The sequence below is a fragment of the Natrix helvetica genome (genome assembly GCF_964273705.1).
Source record: "Natrix helvetica genome assembly, chromosome: 1".
Taxonomy (NCBI): Eukaryota; Metazoa; Chordata; class Lepidosauria; order Squamata; family Natricidae; genus Natrix; species Natrix helvetica.
The window spans coordinates 294,726,291-294,746,057 of NC_138548.1; the positions used below are offsets into that span (position 1 = coordinate 294,726,291).

At 40.5% G+C, this 19,767-nt stretch overlaps 1 protein-coding gene across 1 annotated transcript in view; it reads right to left on the reverse strand.

Moving 5' to 3' along the window:
- USP4 (ubiquitin specific peptidase 4) overlaps window positions 1-19,767 on the reverse strand; it is a 46,909-nt gene that overhangs the window by 18,080 nt on the left and 9,062 nt on the right. Inside the window, exons 8-13 of the mRNA XM_081937054.1 lie at window positions 12,740-12,851; window positions 11,150-11,323; window positions 8,112-8,270; window positions 3,716-3,940; window positions 1,700-1,783; window positions 113-207 (exon numbers count right to left, since the gene is read on the reverse strand). Of these exons, the coding sequence (XP_081793180.1) occupies window positions 113-207; window positions 1,700-1,783; window positions 3,716-3,940; window positions 8,112-8,270; window positions 11,150-11,323; window positions 12,740-12,851 (849 nt within the window). The remainder of the gene's footprint in view (window positions 1-112; window positions 208-1,699; window positions 1,784-3,715; window positions 3,941-8,111; window positions 8,271-11,149; window positions 11,324-12,739; window positions 12,852-19,767) is intronic.

A 19,767-nucleotide genomic window follows, 5' to 3' on the forward strand; every position in this document is an offset into this window, starting at 1 on the left:
AAATAAAGAGTATGCAATACAGGCCACATTTTCTTTTATCAGTGCGTACTAGTCAAGAATAATGCAGCTAATTTTCCTAGCATCTATTTTTTCTAGATGTTTGATTACTCACACAAATATATTGTCCTTTGGCATAATATGAGTTAAACCTTCATCCATTTGGAAAATTTTCTGGAATCTGTGATTATAGACCTCTGTCACCACCATCTAAAATAGCAAACAGTTGAAGAACACTAATTACAAAGTAGATGAAGTGTTCAATACTTGCCAGTATTGAGATACTTATATGAAAGCGGTTTACAGAATGACAAATTAAACAGAATTCAAATATAAGAAGTCTTTCTCTTTGTTTTTGCCATAAAAATACATATAAAAATTGAAAAACACCATAATTGTTCCAAAAGGTTTAAGGGTATGACGAAAAACAGATGCTGGAAGGCAGAGTAAAAATAATATCAATTGATATTATATTAAATAATAATGATATAATGAGGCATCATTATATCAAAAAAATTAGTTTGATAAATATTACCTAGGTACAGTGGGGCAAAAAAGTATTTAGTCAGCCACCAATTGTGCAAGTTCTCCCAGTTAAAAAGATGAGAGAGGCCTGTAATTGGCATCATAGGTAGACCTCAACTATGAGAGACAAAATGAGAAAACAAATCCAGACAATCATGTTGGTTGATTTGGAAAGAATTTATTTACAAATTATGGCAAATTATATCCACCATAATTTGCAAATAAATTCTTTCCAAATCAACCAACATGATTGTCTGGATTTGTTTTCTCATTTTGTCTCTCATAGTTGAGGTCTACCTATGATGCCAATTACAGGCCTCTCTCATCTTTTTAAATGGGAGAACTTGCCCAATTGATGATGATGATGATGATGATGATGATGATAATAATAATAATAATAATAATAATAATAATAATAATAATAATAATAATAATAAATTTTATTTGTTAGCCGCACCCTCTCCCGAAGGACTCGGGGCGGCGTACAATAAAAACACATAAAATACAAATATAGACAGTACATACACATAAATATAGACGTATATGATGGCTGACTAAATACTTTTTTGCCCCACTGAATCTAAAAAAGGAAAGTGGTTTCTGATTCTGCCAAAATATTGCAGTTTATAGATTCAAATACCTTTTTTTTTTTAAAAAAATTGCATCATTGGTTTACAAAGCAGACTGAAATGGACTTGTAGAAGCAGATAGCAGTAAGATTAACAACAGTAGGGTTTCAACTTGGCTATATTCTAACATTTCTGGATCTTCTCCCAGAAAAATTATGTTCAAGTTCTGCAAAATTATTTTTGCCCATCAGAAGCTACTACTATATTTCCTTCAACTACCAATTAAGAGAGAAATGATAATTATAACTCTGGTCCAAACATGCTTCTCAAAAGAATAAAATGTTAAGATTTCTTACTGGATTAGCATTTAATAAGAAGCTTTTAATTTTTTGTTATCAATTTAACAATTCTTAATAGAAAGCAAAACAGATTAACAATTCTTAACAATCTGTTTCAAATCAGTAAAACATTATCTTGCCTGTTCTCAACAGAAAAGCAGACTTCCTGTATATATTTTGTATTTATTTACACTGCAACATTAACCTTCAAAAATCCATCTTACAACTTCTTTAAACAAAAAATGATAAACTTTTATTCTTTATCCTTACATTTTCTGCAGGGATCCCAGAAATTTTGGACAGTGCATCACACAGATCAGATATACTACCCATCATGGGCACTACTACTCGGAACTGGAAGTAAACAGAACATTAAATTTAGACTAAACAAAATAAACCTTGGTAAAAGGATTTTCACTATAATCAGTTTCAATTCAATACTTCTCATTACTGATTTCATCTAATTTTTAAAATTGAAAATAGATGAAAAATATGTCCTGCAGCAAATTATTTTGTTGTAACCCCCTACTGCAGAAAGAAAAGGCCTAAGAAATTCACATTTTAAAGTCTAATTGACTACCTTACGTGTTCGAATGTTAATTTTTTCTCGTTATTTAAGCATAAAATGGAAGTTATTTGTTTTGGTATAAGGTCTTTAATTATTTAATAAAATATAATTGCAATATGTGAGGCTGTTTTGGAAAAACATCCATAGAATTCAAACAAATGCTTGATTTCCTTTTTATGAAAGGCAAATGCTCAAACTGTTTCATTCCACTGTTACATCCATTTGTTTATCTCTGTTGATTTCTTATTTGAATCTGAATACTGTTATGCTAAATATTTTTTAGTTTTTGTATCCCACTTCAATTTGCAGATTCTGAGTGCCAGTAATAATCAGGGCATAAATTACCATAACTACACCAATCATGTTACTGAGATCACTAGGAAAGGGCCATGTATCTGTAGTTAAGTTACTAGGTGTACAAGACAAGTCCTCTCTGCTAAAGGCTGAACAATGACACTTTTAGAAGACCAAATTGATTCATCCACAGTGTTTGATGATGCTCAGTGCAATTTTTGGGTTAATAGCGAAGCTCCTCAAACTTATGGTCCTAAGGGTTTTCAACCTGTTCTCCCCAGGGGCAAACTCAGGAGGCAGTCTGGCAGTCTGGGAAATTCATATTTGTCATTGACCTGCTTTAGCTTATTGCAGGTCTGATTAATAAATAGGTGTCTGCCACATGCTAAATTTGTTCTTTTGTCTCATTGGCAACATGATCTGGTGTTGGGGAAATATTACCATCATTCCCTTGCCATGGAGATCATTCCCTGTTAACGCTGGAATTTGCCACAGCATCCCTGAGTAGGGAAGTTGAATCTATTCAATAGGCATGCCCCAGGCTGCTAAAAAAATTGCTTTCAGAATTAGCTTGGGGTTGGTTCCTGAGGCTTTGATAGATGACTCAGCTAAAGCCTTGGTTGCTGCTTGGAATGAGGTAGCAGCAGCAGCCTTGATCGGAGGGTGCCTTACATCTCTCCATGCACAAAACCACTATATCCTTACGGAGGATCTAGGGAGGATAAACCAGCAGAAGAGACACTTGCAATGTCATTGCAGGACAACTGGAAGTGAACTCAATCATACAGATGTTAGAGGCTTTATTAGTGGCTCTAATAAAATATGTGGTAATATAAGCATTAAAATGTACTTATTTCTCTGCCTGGCAATCCTGTTCAGGGTACCCAGTCCCTATTTGGTTAAAAGAGACTGAGATATTATCTGTAGGATGGTTGTGAAGATTATTCCTGACACCTAATGGATAAAATTGCTCATATTTGCTCTATTTTACAAATAGAATTTTAAAAGGAACATATTTATTTTTCAGTTAAGTGATTTTTTTCCTTTTTTTCAATTAAAAAAAAGAAAAATAGCAAGTTTTATAGATAAGGCTGAGCCTGAGGGAGGGTCAAACATGTCATCAGTCTCGGGTTCCTTTGCACCCACAAAAGATCTAAGTCCAGCCCACTTTAAATTCCATTGATTCTTATTCACCGCCAATTTACTTTGACTGTTAGTAGTTCAGATTCTTATATATTGCATACTTGTATATTATAAGCTTATTGCATAAGCTTACAATAACCTTACAACCTTTAATTCATTTGAACTGTCTGGATTTCTGATTTTCCCATGCTTGACAATTTCCCTTGATTGGTTTTAGAACTATTTTAGTGATCTAAGAAGTCTTCTGAGGCAATTATGGTACCACTGAAATCTCTACTTACTTGCATAGCTTTACGCTGTGGATCTGCAAACACCAAGAACACCTCCATGGATCTATCTTTCTTCAAGGGCAAAGGGAGTGTTAAATAGCAAAACGGATCAAAAGTTACTGAAATTTTAGAACATTTGGGGCAGACCAATGTGGATTTGAAGAGTCCATGGAATATATCTACAATTATAGAGTCATTACGCAATCGATGGTTCTCCCAGGCTTCTTTTGCAACTACCTACATAAGAAAAACAGATTGCAGTGAAACAGCTAATACTGAACCTAGTCAGTTCAATATATTCATTAAAACAGATTTCTTCAACAGGAACATTAGTGAAATATATATGCCTCAAAGTAATATAACCTTAGATAAGATGCTAGAACCACCAAAACGCTGTGTGTGACTAAGGACTAGGTCAGTGATGGCAAACCTTTTTTGGCTCCCGTGCCAAAAGCGGGGGGAGTGCAGGGGGGGTCGTGCGCGGGTGTGCCTTATTCATAATGCTATGCGTGTGGGAAAAAAAATTGTGCGCATGTGCACCCAACAACCCACCTCGCTTTTGGCAGTTTTTTCGCCCTCCCCCAGCTCCAGAGGCTTTTTAGGAGCCTGGGGAGAGTGAAAACAGCCTCCCCCTCCCTGCCTCCCGAGGCCTCAGCTTCCCTGAAAAATGGACATACGGACAAACCGGAAATCACTTCCGGTTTCCTCATAGGGCCGGTTTTTGTCCTCCGGATCCTACAGGGAAGCCTCCTGAAGGCCACTGAAGGCTCCGGAGGGCGAAAAACAGACTTATGAACAAACTGAAAGTTCGGGAATTGTCACTTCTGGTTTGTCCGAAGGGTCAATTTTCGAACTCCAGAGCCTTCAGGGATCTTCAGGTGGCTTCCCTGAAGGCTCCAGAGGGCGAAAAATGGACCGAAATGGCAAAAAATGGCCCCAAAAGAAGGCTGGTCTGATAGGGCAGGGCCTTGCGTGCCCTAACAAATGGCTCAATGTGCCATAAGTTCGCCATCACAGGACTAGGTTATCTGAAAAATTACATATTCCTATACCAGGGGTGGGATTCAAATTTTTTTATTGCCTATTCTGTGGGTGTGGCCTATTTTTTGGGCATGGCTTGGCAGTCATGTGACTGGGTGGGCATAGCCAACTTGATGTCATTCACCAGATGATGTCATGGATTGGGTAAAATGTAGTGAAGCTCACTTAACAACACTCTTACTTAGCAACCAAAATTTTGGGCTCAATTGTAGTCATAAGTCCAAGACTATCTCTGCCTTACTCTGCATGGCAGCCTTGTCCTAGTAAACTCCTTCTCTTTTCTGGCAATTTCCCTCTGTTAGAGGCACCAAAATAATCCAGACAATGTAAGATTTTCTGCCACAGCAGGGGGTTGGACTAGATGACCTCTGGGTAACCTTCTAGCCTTAAATTGCTGTGCTGTTCTTCCTTTCTTTTCTTTCTTTCTTTTCTTGTTCAGCTGACCCCAAAACAAATTGCTGAATGTCACTTTGCAAACCTCCTTCCGAGCAGCTTTTTAATTTATAATCCAAAGTTTGCAGCTTTAAGACTTGTGGACTTCAACTTCCAGAATTCCACAGCCAGGCATGCTCAGTTCCAATTTAAAGCGACAGCATTTGTTTTTCTCCTTTGCTGAATCTCCCATCTGAAAAGTGAGTTTCCTTCTTTCTTTCTCCCTTTCCTTCCTTCATTCCTTCCTCCCTCCCACTCCTTTTTTTCTTTTAGTTTTTAAAAGCCTTTTTTCCCCTTGCCTGAACCAGCAGGGAAAAAAAAACTTTTTAAAAAAAGCTTCTGATGAAGCTTCTGACAGAACAGGTTCGGGGGCGTGGCCAGGTCATCATTACTACTGGTCCTATCTGGTACACCAGATTTTTACTACCTCTTCTGGCGTACCATACCGTACCAGGAGGAACCCACCTCTGTCCTATACCATCTTTGCTACTTGTGCTACCATAGACTCTTGGTGAGAATTTATCAAATCACTTTTCATTAGGGCTTTAGAATTCTTTACAGGAAAGATTTAACTAACCCTTTTTTTCATTCTTTCCTTAATAAGACAAGACATATTTTTGTTTCAGTAACCTTTTGGCCCCATCAATTCTCTATTTTATTGTTACTCTGTATTTTACTTTTTTTCATTTTTATTGTTGAAGATTTCATTACAATGGAAAAAATACAAATTAAAGCTCTCTTGCGAGTAGGCACCCGAGGAGCCGGGCACAGCCTCAGGGGCAAATGGCTGTGTTGCGTGGTCGCAGCAGCACAACAAAGCCGTCATGAGATGACCACGTTCACGAGCAGCCACCCGGCAACGCCCCTTTCCAGCCGGGAAGAGCACCACTCACCTACCCAGTAATATCCCAAAGCTGCTAAGCCGCGTGGCGCTCTGCCCGGCTGGAAAGAGGTTGCGCGAGCACTTGTTCTGCCTCCAGCTCGTGTACCTCCCTGCCTCACCATGGCCAACTCTCCCTGCAGGGCTGGGCCAGGGCGCCGCTGCCGCCATGTTCACGCTGCCGCCGTCCAGTCTTCCAACAGCCAGCCTACAACCATAGAGTGTAGTTGAAGAGCAGCCGCTGCCAGAAGACTCGGCAGCGGATCTCCGGAGTTTGGAAGCCGATTATGCTCGGAGTATGGTGGCGGTGGCAGCGGGGCGGCAGCGGCGGCGCCGGCACCCTGGCCCAGCACTGCAGGGAGAGTTGGGCATGGTGAGGCAGGGAGGCACGTGAGCTGGAGGCAGAACAAGTGCTTGCGCAACCTCTTTCCAGCCAGACAGAGCGCCATGCAGCTTAGCACCTTTGGGATATTACTGGGTCGTGAGTGGTCCTCTGCATGGCTGGAAAGGGGCGTTGCCGGGGGCTGCTCATGAGAGCAGCTGCCCAGCAACCCCCCGCTCCAGCTGGGCACAGTGCCACCCACCAACCTAGCGATATCCCAAAGGCATCAAGCAATGTGAGCCCTCCCTCCCCCCGGCTCCTGCAGCTTTGCGCCTTCGGGATATCACTAGGTTGGTGAGTGGCGCTCTGCCTGGCTGGAGGGGGGGGTTGTCTAAGGGGCTTATTATTGGGAGAGGGTGTATATTTTTGCCCACAGGAAAAATATGGCATGGTCTTATTATCAGGATATGTCGTAATTTCAGGGAAACATGGCAAATTTTACTGAGTTTACTAAGTTACTAGTTACTAAGGTTCTTGATAGAGTTTGAAAAACTGGTATCACTGGATCATATTCAACAATTTTGTTGAATTAACATTAACTGAAAAGGTTTTTAAATTGGATTTTGAATAAATGTGCAATTAATTGTTACAGTTTTGAATTTTACTATTACTATCTTCCTTCTGTTGTGCAAACCGCCCAGTCACATGAACCCCCCGACATGCCCACAGAACCAGTAGTAAAAAAAATTGAATTCACCACTGGGTGGGGGGCAATGAGGGTCAGTTTGTAGCACCAAGGGGGCAGTGGACTGAAAAAGTTTGGGAACCACTAAATTATACTCAAGTTAGCTCAAATGGTGTATTATACCACAATTTTTGAATCAAGGATATCTAATATCTGCCAATTTAAAGAATGTGCAAAACATCTAGTACCCATTATTCCTCTTGAATTGAAATTTCCACAATTTCAGACTAGTTTTATTAGCAAAGTTGTGGCCATTGCAGGGTTCCCAATCACGTGACTGATTTCTGATGCTCCCTGAGATCAAGCAAACAAAGTGAATGAGGAAGTCAGCAGGAAGTTGAAAGTTCTGCTCTCACTGCTTTTTTGCCTGCCTGTGGTCATTCTATTGTTCTGTTTAGATACGTAAATATTGTCTTAGTAGTGAAGTTTATTTGCCATTACAATTTTTTTTTTAAAAAATTATGATATGTACTTTCTTTAGATGATCACAGGACTATTCAGCATTAGGGTAAAATAGTATGGTCATTTAATTTAATTTCCATTCTAGTTATTCTGCACTATTTTCTCTCAAAGGATGACTCAACAGGTCACAGGGTTTTCTAGTTTAATTTATCAAATTTGTAAGGCCAGTGACCTCATAACAATTCAGAACAATATATTTTAATCAGGGCTTAAACTATCCCAATTTTCCTAACTTTAAAATTTCTTTGGTCAAGAGACGGAAAGAGGGAGGAAGATATTTCTAAACTTGGGACAAAGCCTATCTCATGCACTTAATACTAATCAATGTATATGGAAAACTTGTAATCAAATCAGTTCTAATTATTCAGGCTTAGTAAGTGGAGAACTGGATGGAATAAGGTATCAAAAAAGTGGTTGTTGCTTGCATTATAAAGGAAACAAGTGCTTTTTCTCAGTAAGGTTGTTCTTCCTTTTCTACTTCTTCTACAACACAATTGAATTACAAATGAAATTTTTTAGAAAGTACCGAATCAGGTCTCCCATTAGCATCCTTCAACTCCAAATACGGTTTCTTCTTTACTCTGTTTAAATCCTCATGTAAGCCATCCAAAAGAAATGCCAGAAGCTCCTGAGAATCTTGTTGTTGGTATCCTGAAAACTGAGGAGCAAAACGGCCAACCTGAGTCTAGAATTAAAAATGGAAAAAAGGAAAACAATTAGGAATATTGCTTACAAAATCCATGAATGAAAGAAAACAATAACAGTGCCCTCAGTTCCACAGAATTCAATGTAGATATGCTCTAGTTTGTAGTTATATTAGAACCGTCAGCAAATAACCAGTTTCTCATTATCCTGTAAAATAGTTTTAACAAATGATTTTTTTTGCCATAAACTGTCAGGGAAATTTTCCTTGGTTCTATTAACAACAAATAAATCAAGGCATGCTATCTTTTTTCAGGCTAAGTGCTGTCTTTTACACTAAACTGGGAGAGGGGGTGAGACAGAGAGAAGAAAACTATGTGTCTTATTAATACTATTAATATATTTTCTTCCCATAATTCCCTTCTTCTTGGGAATAATGAAGCAAAGCCAGTAGAAGCTCTACTGTTGCTCCCAAAGATGTTGTTCACTATTCAGGAAATAAGCAGGAAAGCTGCATCTTTTCCTCAACTCACACAGTAACCATGCGGTCTCAAGAAAATAAACATTTGAGTTAAGGAAGTGTTAAGGAAATGGCAACATATAAAATTTAGTTACATGTTGGTGCTTCCTTAATTCAAACTCATATAGTAAATTTTCATGGGACAGGATAGCTAATTTGTGGACTAGGAAAACAGTGGGGCTTCTTTAAATAATTTCCATTTACTGTATTACAATAACTTGCATCCTCACCATAAATCACTCCTTAGCTGCATGTTTGAACAAATTTCATTCACCAAATCATTGTCACAACCCATTCTTTCAGTACTAGCAATTTGGACATTACTAACCCTTTCAAAAACTAACAATATTGCCATTAACTTGGATAACTGAAAGTCATGCTGACAAACAAGTTCTTATACCCTTTAGGGTTGAAAACTAAAAATATTTCCCAAATACTCCTTTCATCATCAGAATAGGATTGACTCCTATGTTCAGATATGTATAAATAGCTTTGAGTTTTATATTCTATATGTGGAAAACATCTTTTCTTGTCCCTCATATCCACAATTTGAGGTATTTTTATTTGAGCAGAGGTGCCAGCTTTCGATAAAAAAGCTGCACTACCAATTTAACAGCACCAAACAAGAATTAATTTTTCCTCCACATTTATTACATATTCATTGCTTTTTATAGTTATTAACGGTGCATTTCCAAAAATTTGCACATTATGTCCCAACTACATTTCAGTCTACTGCATAAACCTCAATTAAACACTTTCATTCACAATAGGCCATTTCCTGTAAATTGCTACATAATACTGTAAGGGGTGGTGATTTATCATAAATCAGCCTCAAAACCATCATCTAGAATGACATTCAGTCTAGAATGACATTCAGTCTTCAATGATTTTGAAGTGAATGCAGATATTAGACAGCATATTCAGTTGCAGGTCTATTAAGAAAACCCTAGAACCAGGATGGTGAACCTATGGCACGCATGCCACAGGTGGCACGAGGAGCCATTTGTCATGGCACGCGAGGTGTTGCCCTGTCAGCTGGCTAGCGCGCATGTGCGTGCTGGCCAGCTGAGTTCAGCCTTTTTTAAAGCCATTTTTCACTCTCCCCAGGCTCCAGAGGCTTTATAGGAGCCTGGGGAGGGCAAAACGAGCCCCCCCGCCCCACCCTGGAGGCTTCAGGAGCTTCCCTGAAGCCTCCGGAGCTATGGACTTCCGGTTTGCTCGTAGGGTCGGTTTAAGCCCTCCGGAGCCTTCAGGGACCTTCAGGAGGCTTCCCTGAAGGCCCCGGAGGACTAAAAACGGCCCTACGAGCAAACCAGAAGTCACTTCCAGTTTGCTCATAGGGTCATTTTTTGCCCTCCGGAGCCTTCAGGGAAGCCTCCTGAAGGTTCCTGAAGCTTCCGGAGAGGCGGGGGGAGGCTGTTTTTGCTCTCCCCAGGCTCCTATAAAGCCTCTGGAGCCTGGGGAGGGCAAAAAAAGCATGCAAAAAATGGGGGGTCACACCTGTCATGTGCACTGGCGGGTGTCACACATTGCATTATGGGTGCGGCACGTCCGCGCACAACCCCCCTGCGCTCCCCCCACTTATGGCACGCGAGCCAGAAAAGGTTCGCCATCGCTGCCCTAGAATTTCCAAAGTCTTTCCTGATTAGCCCTCCCTAGTATTATTTGAAATATTTTGTAATCAGCACAGAGAAAGATTACATCTATTGATCACATGTAGGATACATTACTTTCAAATGACTTTTGAAGTAAACATACATCTCCAAACTTAAACTTGGGTATCAATATGATCTGTTCATTATAAAAAGTCAGATTTATTTTCTGTGAATTTCTTCGCAGATATCATACTTGTTGTCTTACCTAACGAAAAACCCCATTCCCATGAATCTCCCCATTCTTCTAATTTAATTAAAGATTAATTTTCTCATAGCTATATTCCATTTCCTACTTTTAATCCATATAACACCACATATGAACTTATTTCTGCAGGGGTGATGGGAAGATATGGTGGGAGATTTTGGCATATAGTCTATGAAAAGGAAGATAAAAGGTACCAAAGGCAAGAAGTTAAGAAGTTTAACATTATCCAATTGATTTGTAAGATACTAAGTTTTATTTGGATAAAACCAACAACAACCAAAATGTTCTGGATTTTAGTTTAACAAATTCAGAATAGCTCAGCTAAACCTATGTGACCTAATCCCTCTACCTTTGCTTCATGAAAGCAAATTTTCCAATCTGCATAACTTATTGCACGTGGAATTTTCTTGCAATTATCTTAAATTCAATTTAGGCTTTCTACTGAAAAGATATAGCTTTATACTACATACAGTAAAGCTTTATAGAGTATACAAAATATTAGAAAAGACACAACACTTAACTGTGGTGAATATTACACTTACTTTGAACATACGAGGGGCTACATGAGAATTCCGGCCAGACCACATTTGTTTGATGAGTTCTGCATATGCTTCTGCAATTTCTCCCCTCATTCCCAGAGGATTATCTTGGTTTATTTCAGCTTCATATTTATCTTCCAAGAAATAGTCAGTCAAGGGAGGTGTGTTACTCAAACACTAAAAAAAACATTCAGAGGAAAGAATTATGTGAGAAAATGAGGCCCATAGACACTATAATCCACCCCAAAAAATTAAAATTTGCTAAAATTGGAAAATGCTATTTAGAAAAGTATGTAAGAATTAGATAGGGATTGTATGGATATTGCTGGAGACCATAAAGCAAACAATTCATTTAGCTGGACTGTTTTATTTTTATATTTAATATTTTTCTACCCACTTGCTTGGTTTTGTTATCTTTTAAGACCATTTTTAAAATGTACATTTTAAAGGATGAAATTTCTTAATAAATAATGTAGAGAAATGAACACAAAATTAGAGTTCAACCTAAGTCCAACCAACCATTTAAAATACTGCAATGTTTCAAACTACTTTGGAACTACTTTAAATTATAGAGAAACTAAAATACATGTAGTCCTCAACTTACGACCACAATTGAGCCCAAAAGTTTTGTTGCTAAATGGGACATTTGCTAAGTGAACTTTGCCCCATTTTATGGCCTTTCTTGCCACAATTGTGAAGTGAATCACTGCAGTTGTTAAATTAGTAACACAATTGTTAAATGAATCTGGATTTCTCATTGATTTTGCTTGTCAGGTCGCAAAAAGGGATCACATGACGCCAGGACACTGCAACAGTCATAAATGTGAGTCAGTGAGTCAAAGTGTGCATTTTGATCATGTAACAATGGGGATGTGGCAATGGTCGTAAGTGAAAAACAATCATAAGCCACTGCTTTCAGTGCTATTATAACTTAGAAAGGTCACAAAATGAACTGCTGTAAGTCGAGGATTACCTGTAAAAATAGTTTCAAAGTTGTTTTTTTTAAAAATGAAAGTATAAAGATTAATTACTCACAAATCTGAGAGCAAAGTTTTGAAGTTCTGTATTAGAATCACATGCTATACACAGAAAGAGTTCTAGGTTCAATACAGAAAATCACCAAGTCAGATTGGGGAAAATGTATCTGAAAACCAGGAACTGTTGTGTATCAAGCAGCAGAGACAATGCTCGGTAGCGTGGATGAACAAACTGACTTACATTTATGAATGTTGCAGTGTCTGGGGTATGATCCCTTTTGTGACCTTCTGACAATGGGAAAGTCACTTGCCATGTTGCTATCCCATCCAATAAATGATTATGTCGGATTTCAAACTGTTGGAAGAGCCTAAGAGTACTTATTTATTGCAAAACTGGGACAAGGAACAGTTTCACTGAGGACTTCATTTCATTAGCAGCAAGCTGGATTGATGGAACCAGACTGGAGACATTCTTTCTATGAAGTTTCTGCGAAACTAGGCTGAGGTTTGTAAAAGGCCTTAGGAAAGCAAGTTACCAACCCATATTTTAATTTACATTTTCATATAAAGCCTGAACAGAAAGTCTATCCTTATATGTTCTTAACCACCACTTTACCTGTAGAGCTGAGTTCATGAAACATGTATTTCCTAGATTACTGAGCCCACAGAGTCCAGGCTGTGACTGAAGACTTTCTCTGCTGTTGTAACTGTAAGAAAAGCTCGAGCCACTGAAAAAAGAAAAGGCACATCACAGCATGCTAATGCACCACAGGACTTTAAAAAACAACCAAAATATAGCATTCAAATTATTACTTAGTATATAAATTTATACAATATTAAAGCAATTCCTTAGATGCAGCTCTCACAAATGACTATTGGGCAATGTTCCCTCTAAGGTGCGCGGCTGCGCACGTGGCAAGAAAACACCGTGCAGCAGTTTTCAACTGCCGCGCAGTGATTTCTATTGCCACAGGTTCCGGAAGCTGGGGAGGTCCTTTGCAGGCAGCTAGAACGGGCTGCCCGCAAAGGACTTCCCCAGACTTGCTTTGATGAGCACGGGGCGACTGAGGGTAGTTGTGAAGCCCCAAAGCCCTCACTGCCACCAGAATAACTGCTGCCACCTCCTCCTCCTCTAACAGCACTGCCGGATTTGCCGCCCGGCACTGCGGCTGAGGTGAAGCCGCCAAAGCTCCAGCCGGCATCCCCGCGCGTGGCAGCGGCGCCTCCCCTCCGCTCGGAGCACCTGAGCTCAGCGCTGCATTACCCCTGCCCCCTCCTCCTCTGCCGTGCTTTTGAGGAGCCATGAGGCTGCGGGAGCCAGTAGGAAGGCGGGGGGGGGGAGCAGGGGGAAAAAAGCCTCATGGCTTCTCAAAAGCACAGCGGAGGAGGAGGGGGTAGGGGTAACGCGGCGCTGAGCTCAGGTGCAAATGTGGTGGTGCTGTTGGAGGAGGAGGAGGAGGTGGCAGAAGTTATTCTGGTGGCGGCGGGGGCTCGTCGGCATCTTCAGCGGCAGCCCTGCCTCCAATGAAGAAACCAAAGATGGAGCAGATCCACGCAGATGACGTCGCTGGAACATGACTGGAGGAGGAATTCTGGGAGTTGAAGTCCACAAGTCTTAAAGCTGTCAGGTTTGAAGACCCCTGGGTTTTTTTTCTAAAGGGTTAGGGGTGCAAGGATCTTGTAACTTGACAGCTTTAAGACTTGTGTGCTTCAAATGCCAGAGTTTCTGAGCCAACATTTTGGTTGCTAAGGAAGAGCGTTGTTAAGTGATACTGATAACACTTTTTTGATACTGATAGCACTTTTAATTAAGCGGGTACCTTGAAGAAACATAACTTTGAGTTTCAAATAATACTGATTTCGTTGTCTTAGGTGACATCTGTGAAAAAAATTCAGGTGCTCAGGCATGAAAATGTGTCGCTCAAACACTATACTTTTCTGCTCACATTGAAAAAAAATTAGAGGGAACATTGCTATTGGGATGTCCAGCTTTTAACAAAAGCATTTCATTCTGCAGACACATATTTACATTAATGAACCTACACCAATTAATTGATTTTATTAAAATGTTTCCATACTTTTTAAACAAATATCAAAATACCATTTAAGTCCCATCATTATACTATTTCCACCTTCTAATGTGAACTACTGTGACTAGTGTTGAGCACCCAAGAAGGCAGTGCCCGATGAGAGGAGCCCACCTGAAGCAATGCTCCAAATTCAACAAAGGTAAATCTAAAGTAAGTCCTTGTCAAAAGACTTAAGGTGCCATTATAGAGGCAACCTTTCAAGTACACAAAGCTCAGATCTAGCCACCTAGGACTTAAAAATAAAGTTCAGCATATTGAAGTGTTTCAAAAACAAAATGGAAGCTAACACAGTGACTATATTTATACAAGTTAAAGAAAACTGAAAAATATTCTTAATAGTTACAATAGAATTTAAAGGATTCTTTATTGGCCAAGTATGATTGGACACACAAGGAACAACAACAAAAAGTGCATTGCATCAATTTAGTTTAGATTTTAACTGTTGAAAATGGAGCTAATCTTTTTGAACCTTAACAAATGTAGTACCTTTCTCATATGTAATATAAAGTTAATATTAAAAACAAAATAATATGTATTAGAAAACAATGATTGTGTCTCCTACTGGGGAAAAAAAAATTTCTGGAGAAAAAAAGATTTAAGCAGATAACAAGCAAATGTCAAAATGTATATTCTGCTACATTAATATTATCAGCAATTTCAATTAAATTTTGTTTCTATAATTTGCATTGTTTATAAGGGGTTTATTGAAGGTTTTCCGGTATTGAAATAGAATTGTCTATTTTCTGTTTATTTTTTATTTGTCATGAATATTTTCAATTGTGCCTTTCCGTCTTTATTATTTTTTGTATTGTTTAAAGTTATAATATATTAAAAATAATTACCGTTTCCCTGAAAATACGACCTGTCCTAAAACTAATGCCTTGCCACATTTTTCGTGTGGGCAAAAATATACGCCCACCCCCAAAAATAAACCCCCTGGACAACCCCCCCCTCCGGCCAGGCAGAGCAATGCTCATCGACCTAGCAGTATCCCGAAGGCGCCAAGCCGCGGGAGCTGGGGGCAAAGGCGCTCACGTTGCTTGCCGCCTTCGGGATACTGCTAGGTTGGGGAGTGGCATTCTGCCTGGCCGGAGGGGGAAGTTGCTGGCCGGCTGCTCCCTTGCAAGTGGGCTCCTGAAGAGCTGGGCACAGCCTCAGGGGCGAAGCAGCCATGAGGTGACCACGTTCACGAGCAGCCACCCGGCAAATCCCCTCCATAGAGAGCACTCCTAGAGCCGCTGATGCTGAAAGACTCAGAAGCCGAGTTTTGGAGTTTGGAAGTTATTCTTGGAGTGTGGTGGCAGCAGCGGCGACCGTGCCCTGGGAGAGCTGCGCAAGGGCTTGGTAAGGCTGTGAGGCATGCTTGCTGGGGGCGGAACAAGTGCTCGCGCAACCCTCCTCTCCAGCCGGGCAGAGCACCATTCACTGACCTAGGGGGTATCACTAAGGCGCCAAGCCATGTGGCGCTCTGCCTGCCCCCCAGCTCCCACGGCTTGGCGCCTTAGTGATACCCCCTAGGTCAGTGAATGGTGCTCTGCCCAGCTGGAGAGGGGATTTGCTGGGCGGCTGCTCATAAGCGTGGTTACCTCATGGCTGCTTCGCCCCTGAGGCTGTTCCTGGCTCTTCGGGAGTCCACTCGCAAGGGAGCAGCTGCCTAGCAACCCCAAAACAGTAAGCCCTCCCTGATAATAAGCCCAAGGCCATATTTCGTGGGGCAAAAGAAAATAAGACCCTGTCGTATTTTCAAGGAAACACGGTATTCTGAATTTGTTAACAAAGGGTTCAAGCAAAAACTTTTTCCCAATCCTTTCCTGTTTCTGGGTTTTCACATGGCCATCAAATGCAAAGCACAGATTTTCTTTATACTTCCCACTTCATCCAATCACATGCTGATCTTGGAAAGCTCTATTACACTACGTTTTGTCATCAGCTGTTACATAACAGGGTGGTTATGGGAAAAGGGACAGAGTGAATCTCTTTTAACAGACCAGTACCTGGCAAAGAAATACAGCGCTTTGAGAGCAAAGCCAAAATATTCTACCTTAACATTGTGTAAAATGCAGCTGTTGCTCTTAGCATGTATTACACATGGTGGCAGGTTCCACTTGTTTTTCATTGTATTTGCCTAGTTGCTGCGGTTCTTGATCATCATCATCATCTTATAACATGTAAATGCTCCCTAACACTACTTCTTACAGTAAAGCTTACCAAAGCATGATGCAACAAGGGCTTTTGTTTATCAGCCAGCCTGTCATGGAAACTGACACTGATTTATGGACAAAGAAGGGGTGCCTGGGCCAAGATCACCCATTTAGTCCTCAGGATTAAGGCAGGACTATGGCTTGGGTCTACCTGCTCCTTGTCCAACATCTTAACTACAACATACTGGCTTTCTTTTTGTGTGCATGTACAGGGATTAAGACTTCCTAAAGCAGTGGTTCCCAAAGTGGGCGGTACCGCCCTCTGGGGCGGTGGGACGACTTAGGGGGCGCTAAGAGGCAAGGGGGGGTGGCAGGAGGGCGCTAAGAGACAAGGGGCGGCGGCAGGGGGGCGCTAAGAGGCAAAGGAGGTGGCAGAGGAGTGCTGGAGGTGTTCTGCTGTACTGTACTCCCGACTCGCCTAGCTTAGCGTGCAGGTGCAGAAGGGAATGCGATGGGACCGAAAGCGAGAATCCATTCCCGCGCGGCTTGTGTGGAGGTGGCGGCTCAGACTCGCTTCACCAGGAACCAGCGACGTCACGCCTTTGGGAAGGATCAGATCTCACGCGCGCCTTCAATGGGTGGAAGGGCTGGGTTCTTCGTCGCGCGAGACTGGCAGTTAAAATTGCTCCTCCAGCTGCAGGGGGTGGTGGCCGTGAACCCCTAAACGTAGCGATGTAGTTGTCTTTCCTGCTTCTCGCCGGCTTTGCCACCTTCTTTCTCTGCAGCCTGCTGTTATTTAACGAATGGGCGTGTGGGTGAACAGCTTCACAAGAGCCGAAGGTCCTGTCCCACACGACATGAGCGCATGGAGACCCTCGGCCGGTCTGTCATGCTGTGTAGAAACTGAACTGCTGCCTCCATAAAAAATTGCAGGGGAAGCTGAAATTGTGGAATATGATTATAAGAGGAAGAGCGTCTATTCCGCTTGAACTACTTTCTTATGTAAATAAGGATTGAACAGCATACAAAAGAGGTTGTGGACTGTAATCCTTTCATGCTGGGGTGGGGCATGATTTTGCAACTACTTCATAGATGCACGTTTTTTTTCCTATAGTATTAGTATTGTTAATAGGATTCTTTTTAAAATCATCTGAATTAATAAACAATCTTAATCTTGCCCACTGCTGGAAATACTCCAGAAAATGTTTTAAATTAGTAATAATTTTTATAGCATTAGCTGGCTGTCTGATCTGCTGAAAGAGGGAGGCATGTTTTGTTCAGAATAGTTTGTGGAATTGAGACAAGTGGTTCTCAAGCATTGACACACCTAATAAAAGTAGCTTACAGTGCAGTTTAACATTATGTCCTGAGTACATCCTTGTGTTTCCCTCCAAAATGAATTGTCATTGCCCTGATCTCATTCCCAGTAATGAGTGAAATATATTTAATCATTAGTTGTACTAGCTATAAAGTGGCATTTTTCCTCCTTTCCTATTGACTTTGCTTGTCAGAGGGTCACAAAAGTGATCAACATGACCCCGGGACACTGCAACCATCATAAATATGAGTAAGTTGCCAAGTGTCTGAAATTTCATCACATGGGCATGGGAATGGTGCAACAGTTATAAGTGTGAAAAACAGTCATAACTCAATTCTTTCAGTGCCATTATAACTTCATATTGTCACTAAACTAAGTTGTAAGATAAGGACCACCTGTATTTCACAAATTGCTAGGGAAGATACAAACTTGCTCTCTTCCTGCCTAAATTCCAAACTCTGCTATCTCTTTGCTCTCTGAAAAGCCGTTTTCCTCCTGCTGCAGACTACAGGTAGTCCTCAGATTATGACTACAATTGAGCCCAAAATTTCTTTTGTTAAGTGAATTTTGCCCTATTTTATTATCTTTCTTGCCACTTGTTAAATGAATCACTGCACTTGTTACTAACGTTGTTAAGTGAATCTGGCTTCTCCATTGACTTTGCCTTGTCAGAAGGTTGCAAAAGATGATCATATGACCTCGGGACACTGCAACTATCATAAATACAGTAGAGTCAGTTGCCAAGCATCCAAATTTTGATCTTACGATAATGGGGATGTTACAATGGTCATAACTGTCAAAAATGGTCATAAGTCACTTTTTCAACACCTTTTCAATGATAGAAGATTTTGATCGTTTGCTGCTTCATACAGAAGTTTGTTGGCTATCAAAAGGCAACTATGTGAGACGCTTTTGCAATCTTTTTGACGCTGTTGAGTTTTTTGAAGACAAGAATGCCTTGCTCAGTGGTGAACTCAAAGAGATCAGGCATGACATTGCTTATTTATCAGAACTATTTGCAAAGTTCAATGAAGTGAATTTGCAGTTGCAAGGAAATTAGGTCAATTCTTATTAAAGGCCAAATCTGTCATCTCTATGTTTATTTCAAAGTTAACTCTATTCAAGCGCAATATGGGCCGTTGCAAGCTATACCAATTTCCGAGCTTCTCTGAGCTAGAAGAGAAAGGTGGGATACAAGATGATGATCTTCAAGTTTTTTGTGACCATTTGGACATGCTGCATAAAGATATGTCTAAGCGATATCATGATCTTCTTTTGATGGAAATTCCAGATTGGGTGATAAATCCATTTTCAGATACTGAGGAAGATGGGGTAGTGGAGGAACAACTCATAGAGCTGTAAAATGACATTGAGCTGAAGCCAAAGTTTAAGAAATCATACCAAGAGTTTTAGTTACAGAAAGAAATTTCTGATCGCTATCCTGCACTATGGACTGTGGTTAAGAAGTTCCTTGTTGCATTTCCAACATCATATTTGGTGGAACGTGGCTTCAGTGTGGTCATCCAACTTCTCTCCAAGCAAAGAAATCGACTCCAGATTAATGAACATGGTGATTTAAGACTCCTGCTAAGTGACTTAAAACCAGACATTGGGAAACTGGTATCACTTCATCAGGCCCATCCATCACATTAAGAATTTACTGAACAGTGAAGTAGTTACTAAATTTTACTGAGTTTACTAAGTTACTAGTTACTAAGGTTCTTGATAAATGACTATCAGACTTTGAAAACCTGGTATCACTGGATCATGTTCAACCATTTTGTTGAATTAACATTAACTAAAAAGGTTTTTAAGTTGATTTTGAATAAATGTGCAATTCTTAGTTTTGAATTTTACTGTTACTATCTTCCGCCCGTCGTGCAAACAGCCCAGTCACATGACCCCCCCAGCCATGCCCACCAAGCCACGCCCACAGAAGCGATAGAAAAAAAATTTGAATTCCACCACTGGTTGGGGGGCACTGAGGATCAGTTTGTAGCACCAAGGGGGCGGTGGACTGAAAAAGTTTGGTAACCACTGTCCTAAAGGGTACAACCTTATATAATAAAGGAGGGCTCTAGTATTTAAAATACTT